This window comes from Xyrauchen texanus, chromosome 27 (assembly GCF_025860055.1).
Source record: "Xyrauchen texanus isolate HMW12.3.18 chromosome 27, RBS_HiC_50CHRs, whole genome shotgun sequence".
NCBI classification, from domain to species: domain Eukaryota; kingdom Metazoa; phylum Chordata; class Actinopteri; order Cypriniformes; family Catostomidae; genus Xyrauchen; species Xyrauchen texanus.
In genome coordinates, this window is record NC_068302.1 from 11,885,811 (window position 1) to 11,903,672 (window position 17,862).

General features: G+C 38.8%; 1 protein-coding gene across 1 annotated transcript in view; it reads left to right on the top strand.

Moving 5' to 3' along the window:
- The window catches only part of cacna1fa (calcium channel, voltage-dependent, L type, alpha 1F subunit a), a 60,051-nt gene that overhangs the window by 5,332 nt on the left and 36,857 nt on the right, over positions 1–17,862 (top strand). The window contains exons 4-10 of the mRNA XM_052093924.1: positions 1,976–2,115; positions 2,486–2,628; positions 13,083–13,235; positions 14,125–14,321; positions 14,489–14,592; positions 16,579–16,721; positions 16,834–16,899. Coding sequence (XP_051949884.1) covers positions 1,976–2,115; positions 2,486–2,628; positions 13,083–13,235; positions 14,125–14,321; positions 14,489–14,592; positions 16,579–16,721; positions 16,834–16,899 — 946 coding nt within the window. The remainder of the gene's footprint in view (positions 1–1,975; positions 2,116–2,485; positions 2,629–13,082; positions 13,236–14,124; positions 14,322–14,488; positions 14,593–16,578; positions 16,722–16,833; positions 16,900–17,862) is intronic.

Below are 17,862 nucleotides of genomic sequence, written 5' to 3' on the forward strand. Positions count from 1 at the left end.
CCACAGTGTTTACATTTTTTCTTTTTTTGGTTCATTTTATGGACTAAATTTTTATTTTTTAATAGGTATGAATGTTAACCAATAGGAATCACCAGGTCTGTCATTAGAAACAGCGATCACTAATGAGGGGGCCCGCCCAGGCTAGGGACGGTCCTGAAAATCACTGACATATCAATTTTTTTTTTTATTTAAATATGATCTGTTTGTGAAACTGAGGTTATCCAATAAAAGGAAGGTTATACAGTTCTTCAGAGCTCTTAGTGTTCAGTGCAGTGCTGTAATTGCATTAGGCTTGCGGTTGACTGACAGCTGTGAATGCCAAACTGGATAAGAGTATTTACCATCTGTTCTGTCACTATAGCAACTCTCTCATTGCCTGCACAGCACACGTGAATTACCTAATCAGATATTTTACACTGTAGATATTATTAATTGCAACAAACCACCAATAATGCTTAATTATGAGTTAAATTCTCCCCTTTGTGCCTTGCTGTCTATTTTGTCTGCCTTTCTCTTTCAACACTTGCAATAAAATGTATAATTCTTTCTCACTAGACTTGCAGTATTATCACAATATAAATACTTGCAGCTTCATTTTGCTTGCTACATACTGTCATTCCTAGCTCAAGTTAGTCATGCCTTCTTACTGGCTTCTGCTGAGTGTTTAGTGTACGGAGCATTAGTCTGTATTAATGTGCAGGTTTCCCAGAGCACCTTCAGGCTGTAGCTTTAGCCTCTTACTGAGTGGGTCAAGAGGGCACGAAGCTAATGAGCTCAGCATGTGTGTCAGAAGGGAAAGCAGGTGAAAGAGAGAGTGCATGTGCATATATGTGTACATAGGAACAGATTTGTCCCCAGAAGTTAGCTTAATCTGACAAAATCTCTCTTTGGGAACATTCTCATTTGCAAAAACCACTAATGTCTAACTTAAATAATGTTTTTCTTTATTCTAAAATGCAAAAACTTTTCTTTAAGGGGTAGGGTTAGTGTTAGTCTAGAGTTAGTCTGTTTATAATAAGGTGGATATAAAGGGATAAAGGGATTGTTTACCCCAAAATAAAAATTCTTCATTTACTTACCATCGTGCCATACCAGATGTGTACAGTATGACTTCTGCAGAACACAAATTAAGATTTTTAGAACACTATTTCAGCTCTGAAGGTCCACATAATGCAAGTGAATGGAGACCAGACCTTTAAAGCTCCAAAAAGCAGATAAAGTCAGAATAAACATAATCTATCAGATTCCTGTGGTTTAATCAATCCCTTCTTAAGCGATCCAGTTGTTCTGGGTGAGAACATACCAAAAAATAACTCTTTTTCACTGTACGTCTTGACAACAGTCTCCATGGCAATCATGATTTCAAGCTCGATTACACCTCCTATGGTGCCATCTAGTGCTCTGCACATGCATCAAGCAGTAGGAAATTTAATTGAGCTTGAAATCATGATTGTGCCTATAGAGACAGCTATGACAAGATGTAATGTAATTATAGTTAAATTAAAAAGTTGTTACTGTATATTTTGGTCTGTTCTCACTTAAAATCAATTAGATTGCTTCAGAAGACATTGATTATACTATTGGAGTCTTGTGGATCATGTTTATGCTGACATTATCTCATTTTTAAAGTATTCAAAGTTCATCAAAGTTCTGGTCACCATTCACATGCATTGTATGGACCTACAGAGCTGAGATATTCATCAAAAAATCTTCACTTGTGTTCTGCAGAAGAAAGAAAGTCATACATATCTTAGATGGCATGATAGTGAGTAAATGATGAGAGAATTTTCCAATTTGGGTGAATTATCCCTTTAAGGCCTCATGTGATCCAATACCAGGGTTGTGTTCTCACAGTATCTAGTTTTGGCCTGTCAAATCCTTTCCAAACCTTTTAATGACTTCAAGTATGTTTACTAACCTGCCCTCTTTTTCCCTCTTCTGTCACCCTTTTAATTACTACCTAAATTATTTCTAGGAACAAGTGGAGTATGTGTTTCTGGTAATTTTCACCATTGAAACATTCACAAAGATTCTAGCGTATGGTCTGGTCATGCACCCCAGCGCCTACATCCGAAGTGGCTGGAACTTGCTGGATTTCGTCATTGTCATTGTCGGGTTAGTAAGAAGTTGAATCCTGGAACTACATCTGCTTTTAATTACCCTTGCTGTATGTCACTTTGTATTTAAATGGTTTAATTAAGACAAAATGTTAAGGTAGATAAAGTGTACCTTGCTTTTAAAAATAAAAATCACAATACAGTTGGGTCCAAAAGTCTGAGACCACATTGAAATTCTAGATTATTTTTTATTTAAACCTGGAAATAAGTTCTCGAATTAAAAAAAATGTCCAAAAAACAAATCTTTGATGTTAAATGAAGAGGAAGATTCTGCTCTAACTTGTCATATCTAAGCAAATTTGTAACATTGATCATATTCATTTCTTTTTTCAAAAAGTAAAACTGATATATGTGTGTGTTGTTTGCAGTCTTTTCAGTGTGATAGCTGAAATGGGAGAACACAAACCAGGAGAGTCCCATCATGCAGCAGGTAAACCTGGTGGTTTAGATGTCAAAGCCTTGAGAGCTTTCAGAGTACTGCGACCCCTTCGCCTGGTGTCCGGTGTACCAAGTAAGTTTGTGTGTTGTTGTTGTTGTACCCCTAAATATGTGTATGCAGGGCTCAATGGTCAGAATTTAACTTGCCTTGCCAACATTTTAACTGATCCCATTTTTTGCATGTATATGTGTCAGAAACTATATATATATATATATATATAGCTATATATATATATATATATATATATATATATAGGCCAAAAGTTTGGAATAATGTACAGATTTTACTCTTATGGAAAGAAATTGGTACTTTTATTCATCAAAGTGGCATTCAACTGATCACAATGTATAATCAGGACATTAATAACGTGAAAAATTACTATTACAATTTGAAAAAAAAAAAAGAAAATGTTCAGAACTTCTTAAACTACTTCAAAGAGTTCTCATCACAAAATCCTCCATGTGCAGCAATGACAGCTTTGCAGATCCTTGACATTCTAGCTGTCAGTTTGTCCAGATATTTCATTCCACACTTCCTGTAGCACTTGCCATAGATGTGGCTGTCTTGACTGATCTGTACGCACCTTACATTCTAGTTGATCCCACAAAAGTTCAATGGGGTTAAGATCCATAACACTCTTTTCCAGTTATCTATTGTCCAAAGTCTGTGTTTCTTTGCCCACTCTAACCTTTTCTTTTTGATTTTCTGTTTCAAAAGTGTTTTTCTTTGCAATTCTTCCATTAACATGAAACTGGTGTTGAGCGGGTAGAATTCAATGAAGCTGTCAGCTGAGGACATGTGAAGCATCTATTTCTCAAACTAGAGACTCTAATAAGAGACTACTTATTCTCTTATTTAGTTGTACATCTTCCCTTCCACATCTCTTTCTGTCCTTGTTAGAGCCAGTTGTCCTTTGTCTTTGAAGACTGTAGTGTACACCTTTGTATGAAATCTTCAGTTCCCCTTCTGTCACTCACTCGATATTGTGTCGATGTAGCGACACTATGGGTCACTTTTGAGAGCCCCTAAACACCTCTATTCTTTTGAGAAAAGGCCATTGAGAATTGGCGAGTGGAATTTGCATGTCACTCTCCCGGACATACGGGTATAAAAGGAGATGGATTGCCTTTCTCATTCATATTAATTCAGCGAGCTGAATACTACTGCTGTTCCATTCACCTCTTAAAAAGCATATGCTGTTGGATATATGCCGCATTTCTAGTGGCTTTCTCTCCTTCTGCAAGACGAGTTCAGATTTCACCCCTGGGCACTTCGACAGTGCAAAAGGTGTGTATATTCCTGTTAATTAAAGAGTATATTTTCTCTATATGCACGCACACATTGACGTTGAACATCTTTTTAAAGACGCATCTTTATATAGATGCCTTTCCGTCTTTGTGTGATTCCTGGATGTGGTCGTTATCTCTCTGCCTCCAACGGCCACGGGCGCTGCCTCACGTGTCTGGGCAGCGATCACACTGAGGCAGCGTTTGTGGATGGTTCATGTTCTTATTGTGAGAATACCGAGATGACGCAGCAGTTTGCTTGCACCAACATCAGCAGTTCACGTAACACGGTTCAGCTGTTGTGGCATTTTTCTATAGGGACCCCTTGTGTCACTACATCTAAACAACATCGAGTGAGTTACAGAAGGGGAACATCTCGGTTACTTTCGTAACCTCCGTTCCCTGATGGAGGGAACGAGACGTTGTGTCCCTCTTGCCACAATGCTGTACTAGCTGCTGAAATGGCCAGGACCTTGTCTCGGCTCCTCAGCACAACCCTAGTGTCACTACATCGACACAACGTCTCATTCCCTCCATCAGGGAACGGAGGTTACAACAGTAACCGAGATGTTTTTGGCAGTTTCAAACATTGTATAGCCTTCATTCCTCAAAACAATGATGGACTGACGATTTTCCAGAGAAAGCTGTTTCTTTTTTGCCATTTTGTACGTAATATTGACCTTAAGACATGCCAGTCTATTGCATACTGTGGCAACTCAAAAACAAACACAAAGACAATGTTAAGCTTCATTTATCAAACCAAATAGCTTTAAACTGTGTTTGATATAATGGCAAGTGATTATCTAGTACCAAATTTTCAATTTAGCATGATTACTCAAGTGTTGGAGTGATGGCTGATGGAAATGGGGCCTGTCTAGATTTGATAAAAAATGACTTCTTTCAAATAGTGATGGTGCTGTTTTTTACATCAGTAATGTCCTGACTATATGTTGTGATCAGTTGAATGCCTCTTTGGAGAATTAATATACCAATTTCCTTTCGAAACAGCAAAATCTGTACATTATTCCAAACTTTTCACCGCCTCTTTATTAGGTACACTTGTACATCTACTTATTCATGCAATTATCTAATCAGCCAATTGTGTGGCAGCAGTGTAATGTATAAAATCAGGCAGATATGGGTCAGGAGCTTCAGTTGATGTTCACATCAACCATCAGAATGGGGAACAAATGTGATCACAGTGATTTCAACCGTGGCATGATTGTAGATGTCAGACGGGCTGGTTTGAGTATTTCTGTAACTGCTGATCTCCTGCGATTTTCACGATTTGATCTCTTTAGCGATTACTCAGAATGGTGCCAAAAAACAAAAACATCCAGTGAGTGCCAGTTCTGCGGGCGAAAACGGCTTGTTAATGACAGAGGTCAGAGGAGAATTTCCAGACTGGTCCAAGCTGACAGGAAGGTGACAGTAACCCAAATAACCACACATTACTATAGTGTTATGCTGAAAAACATTTCTGAACACACAACACATTGAACATTGAGGTGGAAGGACTACAACAGCAGAAGACCCCTCTGACTACCACTACTGTCAGCTTGGAACAGGAAACTGAGGCTGCAGTGGGCAAAGGCTCACCATAACTGGACTGTATACGATTGGAAAAACTACACCTAGTCTGACAAATCTGGATTTCTACACAAATGGTAGGCCCACTGCAGCCTCAGCTTTCTGTTCTTGGCTGACAGAAGTGGAACCCAACATGGTCTTCTGCTGTTGTAGCCCATCCGCCTCAAGGTTCAACATGTTGTGCATTCTGAGATGCTATTCTGCTCACTACAATTGTACAGAGCAGTTATCTGAGTTACTGTAGCCTTTCTGTCAGCTCGAACCAGTCTGGCCATTCTCTGTTGACCTCTCTCATCAACAATTTGTTTCCATCTGCAGAACTGCCGCACACTGATTTTTAGTTTTTGGCACCATTCTGAGTAAATTCTAGAGACTGTTGTGCATGAAAATCCCAGGAGATCAGCAGTTACAGAAATACTCAAACCAGCCCGTTTGGCTACAACATTCATGCCACGGGAGTCACATGATGACATGCAAGGTTTAGATGTGTGAACAGCGAGCTCTGTGCACTTTGCTAGTTTTAATACTTTTTACGTCATAAACCGGTGAGATTCGATACACCCTGATCCTTAATTGTTCTAAGAAGACAATATTTCAAAGAATTCAAAATCCTTGGTCTCTGGAGACATTAAAAGTCACTTACGTGCTCAAGCTGATGCCCTTGAGCAGCCTGCAAGCCCAGGAGCCGATTTGGCCAGGGAAGTGAGGGAAATTCTGCGAGAATTGTTAAATATGTCGGCAATGCTGATGAAGCTCATTGCTGACTTGGAGGATCTTGCTGTAATACGTCGATCGATCACTGCCATGGAGACAAAATTCACTGAGGTGGTTACAAGAGTGGGGGATGTCGAGATCAATGGATCATTTATCTGGAGTCATAATCAAGGGAATTAGCTGCTAATCCGCTAACGACCAAGGAGGATTTGGAGCAAGTCTGTGAGAAGTTGGAGGATATGGAAAACCGTTGTCGGCAGAATAATGTCCGTTTCTTTGGAATTCCTGAGGTTGAGGAAGGTCGGGATATGGTGAAATTGTTGGATGGGCTCTTTCAGAGTCTGCTTAACATAACAGGCCATAAGCTGGAAATTGAGCAAGCTCACAGGCTTCTGGTTTGGCAAACCGCTGAGGGAGACAGGCCCCAATAAATTCCGTCCAAATTTCTGAGATCATCTGATAATAAGGAATGCAAGAAGCTCTTACTGTACATCAATGGAAGGTCACTTTTGAACTGATGTTCCTGGCCAAATTGAGAATAGATACTAAGGATGGCTGTAACATATTTACATGTCCTTAGCAAGCAATGTCCTTCAGAAATTCAAAGGACCGAGTAAGTTATTTTGAGGTACTACTCACGTTACAGCCAAGTGGTCTGACTAGAGGTCGACCGATATGGGTTTTTTCAGGCCGATGCCGATCTTTTGAAATCCGGGTCGGCCGATGGCCGATTAATGCTACTGATTTATTTTTGCCGATATTTGGCCGATATGTGCTTGTTTTTAACCTCTTATTTGAACCTTTTATTTGAAAGATAAAATGTAATACAAATAATTAAGATTTAATTAAGATAACAAAATTTCTCAACAAATACATTTATTGAACACTTGACCAATCTGCACTTGTACACTTAAATTAAAATGTATAATGTAAAAACTGCGATGGACTGGCGACCTGTCCAGGGTGTCCCCCGCCTTTCGCCCAATGTTAGCTGGGATAGGCTCCAGCCCCCCGCGACCCTGTACACAGGATAAGCGGTTGACGACGATGGATGGAATGTAAAAACATATTGTATAAATAATGTATAACAAATATATTAAATAAACAAAGCAGGTGTTACGAACTGCTCCGAGACACGAAGGTTGAGATCCAAATGCAGCTTTAATTAAGGTCTTTTTATTCAGAGCATCCAAGAGAAGCATAGGCATAACTAGGGATGGGTATTGTTAAGGTTTTAATGGTATTACTATCTTACCGATACTGCTTATCGATCCGGTACTTTAACGGTATTCTTAATGGTCCTTTTTGTTATATATATATATATATATATATATATATATATATATATATATATATATATATATATATATATATTAAACAAAAGATAAACGTTCTATAGGCACAGTGATTTAATTTCAGGAAGGTCTACTAACATTACTGTTCAGGTGTGGTCTAAAAAGAAATCTAATAAAGTAATCAATTGTAAAATAACACTGCATAGTTTATCATAGATAGATTAATGCTTATTAATGCAGAAGTTATTCATTCAAGAGCTGTAAGTGATTTTCTCTTTGCCTTTTGTTGTTTGATTCGCAGTAATGGCTCAATCGTCAGCATGTTTATTAGGATGCTTCCCCCTTAAGACCGAGTTCAAATCTAATAGGCTCCTGATGCACCATATTTTCTCCCAACTATTTCCATAACTACGTCCATTTAAGACATAAACTGTGTTTAAGTGAATCTCCAAGCCAGTCGTTTTGACATATTTTTGTGTATAGTTGATCGTTTAGACGTGCACATGAAACCCAAAGTAGTCTATACTTTGCTTGTCTCATTGCGGTCTGTTTGGGAGCGCGCGCCGCCTTGGGAACAGTATCTCTTGCGCTCTTTTTGTTATTAAACACGTCTCGAAATTTAGCAACAGTAGCTAGACTGCATTTTACAACAATCACCGATCGTGCTGATTCTGACGTTAAGTTTGAGTTTTAGGGAGGAATGTCAGTGCACCGCTAATCTAAAATAAAATCAGACTAATATCACAGATCTAAAGTGTAACCAGTTCTATCCTCCGTCGTCACTCATTAAGCAGGGCTCCTGTTGTGCTTGCTGTGGCACCGCATGAGAGAGATCTCTCTCTCTCTCTGACTGCGAATAGCTAAATTGCATCACAGACAAATGGTTTCATATTATTATACATAGAAATGGCTGGCGAGATAAAATAACTTTCTCTTTATAGCAATAATAATTTTTTTTTCTTAATTTCTCCAGTACCGACAGCAGAACCGATAACGTCCGAGTTTACCAAAGCCAGTCCATCAATAGCCTATAGTGCGTTGGTATGTTTTTTATTACTTATTTCTCTGCATTGAGTGACAACCCTCTCAAATATAAGACACACGAACAGAACAAATAAAAGTCTCAGATTCACTGTCTGTAATTGCAAAATTCTTGCTTACTTATTGTGACATGATAGCCACCCTTCTGCTATGCTATCAATATCCAAAGTAACCGAACGTCATGTCGCCTATCGCGTTTGTTGCGTTTTTTTCTTGAAGTTGGCAGTAACATATCAAAACTTTTTAATTAAATATAAAGGAGTTATACAAATTTAATCCTTACCGTTTTCTCCAAGGAACTTAGCTCCTTCCTTAGGCACTGGATGAGGTCTGCTCACTCAGCTGGAAAATGACTCTAGGGGCAGCGTGCGTCGAACACATGTTCCACAACAACACTAGGCTGCCCACAGATGCGCCTGCCTAATAATCGTCTTGATATACTTTGATATTGGCCGATGTCGATTATGTTAAAAAATGCAAAAAATCGGCCTATTAATCGGCCGACCGATTAATCGGCCGACCTCTAGGTCTGACCCACTGAACATTCACTTGACCTTCCGAGGAAACTGAGTGCCTTTTTGTTTCTTTTTGAGCTGGTTCCGCCTAGTGGCTGGAGTTTGTTTTGTGTAGTAGCACTCCTTCGGAACAGCATCATGAATCTGCACGTTCTTTATGCTTATTCCTCCTGTTGGTTGGAGTTTGTTTTGTGGAGTATTTCTTGCTGGACCTTCGAGTGATTGGGTCATTTGTTGCACTCATGTAGCAGTCGAATGGGCCGGCTCACTGAACATTTGTTTGACTGTCCAAGGAAACTCAACTGCCTTTTTTTTTTGTACTGGTTCCACTTGCAGCTGGAGTTTGTTTTGTGGAGTAACACACCTAGACAGTTATGTGGATGAATCTACATGTTCTTTGTGTTTATTCTGCCTATTGGCTGGAGTTGGTTTTATAGATCTCTCGTAGGCGTACATGGACTGTTTGAGTTTAGAGGGATGGATGCCAGTTGGCGCTGTCGTGCGCATTAACCTTTTTGTGCGCACGTTTTTCTTTTTTCTGTTTGTTTGTTTGTAGCGTTTGATTGTTGCGCTAATGTTGGAATGTGGTCTTTATAATTTTATTTTTGACACACAATCTATTTTTTCTAATATGTAAAATGTTAATATGAATGGATTGTCTCTCTCCATGTGGAATGTGAATGGGTTGGGGCACCCCATATAAAGAAGGAAGGTTAATTCTTCTATTACGTAAGAACTATGATGTAGTGTTTCTTCAAGAATCTTTCCCCGCAAGAAGCTGAACATTTTGGGAAGGTATGGGGTGGACATGTTTTCTTTATTTCTGGCTCAAGTAAGAGCATCGGAGTCATTACACTGATAGGAAAGCATCTACAATTAAAATGTTTCAAACAGATTAAAGATAAATTAGGAAAAGTCATTATTGTTTTACCAGAAATTCAGGGGAATACTTTGATTTTAGCTAATATTTATGCACCTAACGCTGATGATGTGGGCTTTTTTATAGATCTTGAAGGGATGTTGCAAGCCGCTGCCACCCCTTATGATATAATATTGGGAAGAGACTTTAATCTGTTGATGGACTCAGTCCTTGATCATAGTGAAGCAAAAGTGTGTAAGCCCCTGTGGCAGCGGGGGCGTGGTCAAGCGCTCGTCCGGGAGAGAAAGCGGTAAGGACGCTTGCACCTGAGCTAAATTGTGTCTAACACCTGTCTCTAATTTCAGTGAGCATGGGGAGAGTGGTATAAAAGCATCCACAGAATCTCCAGTGGAGAGAGAGAGTCAGGGACAAAGAAAGCCTGTACTGGATGATTATTGACTGTGAGCTATTTATTGACTGTGAAGTTGAAAATCGACTGTGATTGTGAAGCTGTAACGACTAAAAGTTTATTAATTAAAAAGCCTTACTGCTGAAGTGGAAGCCCTGTTTCCTGTGTCGTCCTTCCCTCCGTGGAGAGGTGTGTTACTCTGGTGCCGAAACCCGGGAACAATTATCTAAGTGATGGAAGGAAGACGCCCCATAGAGTCCTCCCAGCTGGCAGAGGTCCTCCAGTCCCTCGCTGCGATACATCAGAGCCACCAACAGTCCCTGCTTGAGCTCCGGCAGGACCAAGATCGCCGGTTCTTCGAGATCATGCGAGCTCAAGCAGAGGACCGGCACGCGATCCGGAGTCTCCTCAGCCAGGAGGCCGCTCCAGCCACAGCCTCGACCCTGGACCCCCACCCCCACGCCTCTTTGCCCCCGCCCGCGTTACAGAAGATGGGGGCGGCGGACGATCCGGAAGCTTTCCTTGACCTCTTCGAGCGCACCACCGAGATTTGGGGCTGGCCGTACGTCCAATGGGCAGCTCGCCTTGTCCCTCTTTTGTCCGGGGAAGCTCAGCTCGTGGCTCAGCAACTACCGGCAATGAACCTCCTGGCCTATTCTGACCTGAAGAGAGCCATCCTGCAACGGGTTGGTCGGAGCCTGGAGGAAAACCGCCAACTCTTCCGGGGTATGAAACTGGAGATTCTGTGGCTGCTTTTATACCGCTCTCCCCATGCTCACTGAAATTAGAGACAGGTGTTAGACACAATTTAGCTCAGGTGCAAGCACCCTTACCTCTTTCTCTCCCGGACGAGAGCTTGACCACGCCCCCGCTGCCACAGCCCCCTAGAGGAAAATTTACACTTCACACGATGTGTAGAGACTTTTTAACCCATCTGTTAGGGACTATACATTTCTTTCATCAGTCCATAAGATCAATTCTAGAATAGATTTTTTTTTTACATCTAAATCATTTCATCTGTTGTTGATTGCTCAATTGGAATCATCTTAGTCTCAGATCAAGCCCTGGTGAGTTTAGAGGTGTTGCCACATACAGAGAAAAGGTAATCATATAGTTGGTGCTTTAATGTATCCCTTTAGCAAAATCCTGAATTCCAGGCTGAAAAAAAGGCTGAAATAAATGTTTATATGGAGACCAACTGGTCCTAAGTATCCTCTATGGTTGTGGCTTGGGAAGCACTTGAGGCTTTTCTTAGGGGCCTGATCATACAGTATGCCTCATTCATCCAAAAATCCAAAGCACTAGAACTTGGAAGGGAATATTAAAAGTGCAGAGGGAGAAGGTGGAGTTTTGGCTATTCAGGGCAAGACAGTCAGACTTTGAGTTGGGGGACAAAGCAGGGAATTTTTTTGGCTAGATATATAAAGCAGAGAGTGTCTTTTTCTACCATTCCCTCAGTGAAATCTGCTGGTGGTGAAATATTTACCTCGGCCATTGATATTAATAATGCTTTTAAAGAATTCTATTTTGATCTTTATAGTTCCACATCTTCGTCTATTGATGAAGATATTAGAAACTTTGTGGAACCAATAGAACTCCCTAAACTGACGACTGAGCAAAAAAATTATCTTTATTCTGAGATAACCTTGGAGGACCTTGATGAGGTAATTAAGGCCATGCCTACACGCAAGGCTACAGGGCTAGACAGCTTTGCCGCTGAATTTTTTTGAACTCGCTCCACTTTTGTTAGATGTTTATATGGAATCATTAAAGAATGGAAAGCTTACACAACCGTGACACAAGCCCGGATCAGTCTAATTCTTAAAAAGGACAAAGATCCAGTGTAAGTGTTACCGTCCAATTTCAATTTTTGGTTGAGGGTTTAGAGCTTCATTTGTGATGTATTGGACACTCAATTTTCATTTTGCCCCAGACTCTGTATCTTGGGGCGGTCATTATTATAGGAGATAGACATTTAAAAATGTGGGTCCTAGCTGGAGTTGTGATTGGCAGACTGATCATTGTCAGGAGATGGATGTCGGCTGGAGCACCCTCATTTCAGGAGTGGTGCAAAGAGATGAGCAGGGTGGCAGCATTTGAGGAGGTTATTTATAGAAGGCTAGGAATATGGGATTTGTTTAACAGGAAGTGGGGTAGATATTTGGCTTTTTTGGAGAGGGATTTGTAGTTTAAATGTGTATGTGCATTCTTATTGTTTTTGGAAAGTATACTTTTTTCTAATGTTTTAATTCTTTTTATTTTTATGTTCTAATTATTTATGACCACTGTAGTGTGTGTTTGTGTCTGGTGGGGAGGAGGGGGTGTTCTGGGGGAGGGGTTTAATGTATATGAATTTATATGTTATGTTTATTTATTTTATGAATGGAATCAATAAAAATGGTTAATAAAAAAAACATTCTGATGGTTGACGTGAACATCATCTAAATCTCCTGACCCGTATCTGCATGATTTTATAGATTACACTGCTGCAACACGATTGGCTGATTAGATAATTGCATGAATAAGTAGGTGTACAGGTGTTCCTAATAAAGTGACTTGTGCGTGTATATACAGTATGTATATATATATATATATATATACATACTGTATATATATAAATACAATTTCACAAGTATTTTATTGATAAAAAGCAGTTGCCTGATGGGGCAAGTGACCGGTATTTCAACTGGCCCAAAACACTCTCACATTCTCATTAGTCAAATTTATGATCGGTCTGTCTATACTCCTGACCTAATCCAATTTCAGTATATTATTACATAGGTGAATAAAGTATGATTGAGGTTGTAATGCATGCAGGTCTGCAGATTGTGTTGAACTCCATCATGAAGGCAATGGTGCCTTTGCTTCACATCGGTCTGCTGGTCATGTTTGTCATCATCATTTATGCTATTATTGGACTGGAGCTCTTTATCGGAAAGATGCACAAGACCTGCTTTTATGTTGGCACAGGTCAGAAACACAAACATGTTTACATTAACAATGATTAACAACTTACAAAGCTGGCTGCTATTTTTCTCTCAGTTTGCCACTTTGTCCTAACCAGCCTCGACAAGCTACAAGAAAATTTGTTGGTTGCTTTGTTTCTATTTTCTCAGCATTGCACTCGGTAGCTCCACTCACAGTTAAATGTAATTGGTTAAAGTTATAGTTTTGAAGTTTTAATTTAGTTTTTATTTCAGTTTTATTTTAAAAGAAATTTTAATTTACATTCAATTTAGTTTCGTTTTCATAAGTTTTTAGTTTTTGGCTTAGTTTTTGTTTATTTCAAGTTTATTTTCTTAGTTCATTTATTTTTATTTCAGTTTAATTTTAGTATTTTGGGGATGCCAAATTTAGTGCATTAACTGATATAATAAAATTTTTATAACAGTATACTTCTCTTAGTCTTCTGTTGTTATTACTGGCATTTTCATGTTAATGAAAGGTTTCAAATTTTATAATATACTGTGCATCCAAAAAAATTTAAATCATTAAGTCATATTTATTTAGTTTTTAGTCCCGAAATTGTAATTCAGTTTAGTTTTTTCAAAATGTATTTTTATTTTTATTTCAGGTAACGAAAATCTTTTTCATTTTTTTATACAATAGTACCATTCCAAAATCCCTTTCCACATACTGTAGCTGTGCTTTATACATCCAATATGTTTTGATTAACTGTTATTGTGCCATGTTGCTCTGCATTTCAAAATCAGTGTTTGTAGACAAATCTGGTTAGGATATTGTGTTATGTACGGTCATTCCAGCACTTCACTACCTCAGTTTTTTTTGGTTATAGTTGATTTGCCTAATTCTTTGTAGTATTATTTCTACTGAATTGTGTTTGTTTTCATACGTGAAGAACTAATGGTGGATGATGACCCGACACCATGTGCCTTTGCGGCTAACGGGCGTTTCTGTGATGGGAATAACACAGTGTGCCGGGGAGGATGGGAGGGGCCCAACGGAGGCATCACCAACTTTGACAACATCTTCTTTGCCATGCTCACTGTGTTCCAGTGCATTACGATGGAGGGCTGGACAGATGTGCTCTACTGGGTACTGGGTCTCCCTCATCTCTATCACACTTTCCCTTAATTTTTTCTCATGCAGAACATCTATGCAACCCAGCATATGTAAAATTTACAATTTATGAGCCACAGCCACAGGTGGTGGGACAATATCTGACTTGACCCTTTTTCTCTCTTCTGCCATGCTTCTCTCAGATGAATGATTCCATTGGATTTGAGCTGCCGTGGATTTATTTCGTGTCTCTGGTCATTTTTGGGTCCTTCTTTGTCCTCAATCTTGTGTTGGGTGTGTTAAGTGGGTGAGTTACTCAATTCTCATAATGATCTATCCCCTAACCCTAGTAATCCTTTTGAACACATTCTGTGGGGTCCAAAAGTCTGTGACCACTAATGAAAATACTTATTTTTGCATTTTTTTATGGAGTTTTTTTCTCTCTGTAATATAGTTCACCCAAAATGATAATTCATAATTTTCTTATCCTCGAGTTGTTCCAAAGCTGTATGACTTTCTTTTCCAGAACACAAAATGAGATATTTTAATGAATATTCCGGTCCATCTTTTCGATACAATGACAGTTGATAGTGACATACTTAACAGCTTTAAAAGGACCCAAAAGTATGATTAAAAAAATAGTCCATATGACTTATGCGTCATATTCCAAGGCTTTTTAACATCAAGCAATGCAAGTTCTTGCATGAACACATGAACCACTGTGAACAAGCTTCTCTCATAGCACTCATGGATGAGCAATGGACATAAAGATCTTCACTGAAGGATCACACTAAGGATTCTTCTTCTTCTTTTTTCAAGGTTTTTGGTACTTTTGGGGTACTTAACATGCGTTGAAACTCTTGAACTTTTGCACATACATCAGAGTCGTCTGCCATTATTTTGAACGGTGTCACCATGGCAAAGCAATACATTTATGGCAAAAAATGGAAAACAGCGTGTGCCTTATGCATTGTGTGATTCTGAGGAAAATTCAGCTGTATGTTTGGTAATGAGGGATGATCACATTGATGCAGCTATTATGAGTCACTGTCATAGCACAACTGTCTGGCAAATGGAAGTATGGCACTTTTAACAGACTTTGAAATAGCCCCCTTGTTTTTACATTAATTTCTTCAAATTTATTTTGAATAATGTCAAGACACTGCTGATGTAATATTGTTGCCACGGCAATCCATTAATTGTTATTATTCCTTTCTTCCTATATTTGGGTGTTTTTTTAGGCACTTGGCATACTTAAAATGTCATTAAATATTGCACACACATCAGGGTCGTTGGCCATTAGGTCTGGGCAAAAGTTCATGCATGAGTGTTTAGGGGGGCTCTGTAGCACCCCCTTTAAAATGGGTGTGTAAACAGTCACTGTAGCACACCCTTTTTAACCTACAGTCACCAAAATTGGTACATATATAGTTCTCGTCAAACTGAACAACTTTCATAATTATAGACATTAGGTCCGCCCAACAGGAATTTTTTTGATTTTTGAATATTGCTGTCTCTGAATTATACCAAGACATTGAAAATACTAAATTGCTAACAGATTTTGATATATCGAATGGTGTTTCCATGGCGAGGCATTAAATTAATGGAGATAAATGGGAAACAGGAAGTGTCTCATATCTTCTGTGTGCAATGTGTGATTTAGATGACAATTGAGATGTATGTTTAGTCTTGGGGGCTAATCACATGGATTTGACTATTTTGGGTCACAGTCATAGTGCCACCACCCTGCAGCAGGAAGTGTGGCTCTTACAACAGACTTTAAACTAGTCCTCTTATATTATCTCAAATTGCTTCAAAATTATTTAGAATAATATCAAATGCCAAATGCATGTGTCCACCTTGCATTTTTTTCCAAAAGCCACCGGGTGGAAATAGACCAGTTGTGCTTGGACATTATCACTGCTTGCAGATATATTTCACACCAAAACCAATTGTATGCCTTCAGAAGACTTGAAATGTGATGCACAAGTTGGATGGACTACTTATAATGCATGTGGGTCCTTCAAGCTTTGAAGTGAGTCACTATCAGCTATCATGTCATTGTATTAAAAAGACAGACTAGGATATTCATTAAATCATCTTTTTTAATTTTCATTTTGGGGTGGACTATTTCTTTAAAATACTCAATTTTCATTAAAATTATATTAGCAGCATGTAAATTTGAGGGTTGATTTGAAAAAAAATTATATGAGTTTCAGAATTGGATTTATAAACCCTAAATTATTATTCTGCAAACGTATTTGTGTGTGTATGTTTGTTCTGCACATCACAGTGAGTTCTCTAAAGAGAGAGAGAAAGCAGTGTGTCGTGGTGAACTGCAGAAGGCCCAGGAGAAACAGCAGATGGAGGAGGATATGATCGGATACATGGACTGGCTTATTGAAGCAGAAGACATGGACGAGGATGGGAATAAACGTAATATACACTTTAACACAAACGTACAAACAATCAAGGATAAACTAAATGTTTGTTGCCAACTGCATGCATTTGTGTTTGTATGTTTTATTTTAAATTGTTTTAAATGCAGGTGCTGTTGTTGCCAAGAAAAAGATGATGAAGAAATATGGCTGGTATAAACACAGTGAAGATGGAGGTATTGATCAATTTTAGTCAGATTTACACTCTTTTGTTTGTTGTTGTCCTAAATTTGGAAGCATGTAATTCTAGTTCTGTTCACTCTATCTCCCTCCAGAAAAGTCTTATTTTATTCCACTAGATTGCAGCAAGTACTACAAGAAAGAATTTTACTTCTGTCACCTTCTATCACAAAATGCCGATCTGAAATGTAGGTGGCGCTCTAAAGCATTTTAGCCCTCACAGATGTGCTCGTCCATAGACATTCAGTCTAATTTTCATGCACCACCCTGATTGTTTATTCAAATATCTCGGCCTCTGAGTAAACTAAAAGCTGAGATCCTCTCCTTTGTGAGGATATATAACATTGTATCATCAATAGTCGATAAAATTTTTTCCCGATGATTTGTTTAGCATGCTTTTCCTGCTGGAATGCATATTTTGTTCTGGAGATCTAAGATTTAACATTGGCTTATTCACAGAAGCAAGCTTACAGATAAGTAAAAATGTCACATTTTTGGAAAACTGCCTAGGTAAATGGAGATATAAAGTTTTTGGTTACTTGCGGCTTGCAGCTGAATTGATCGGCTCCTAAAAGAGATGTTTGTATTTGATGTCTTACAGAAATCATATTTCACTTTGTGATACTTTTGAAAATCTTTTGAACTGTGGTATTAGGGCAACACAATAAACATTGTACATTCTCATTCCTGAGAATGAGAGCTTTCATTTGATATATGATTTGTCCATTTAAGTGCTATCTGAAATACTTTTATATTCATATGAATATTTCTACCACATTACCTCTAGGTGGCGCTGATTTGCGACACAGATGATTTCAGGCCTTATTCACAAAAGTAATGGTTATCTATGAAAAGTTTAGATTCTAAACGTCCAAATGAAACCAAATATGCCTGATTTATGTATCTGAAGACTTGAACAAGTGTAAACGTTTTTACATAGCGTATCCCTTTGGACCCTC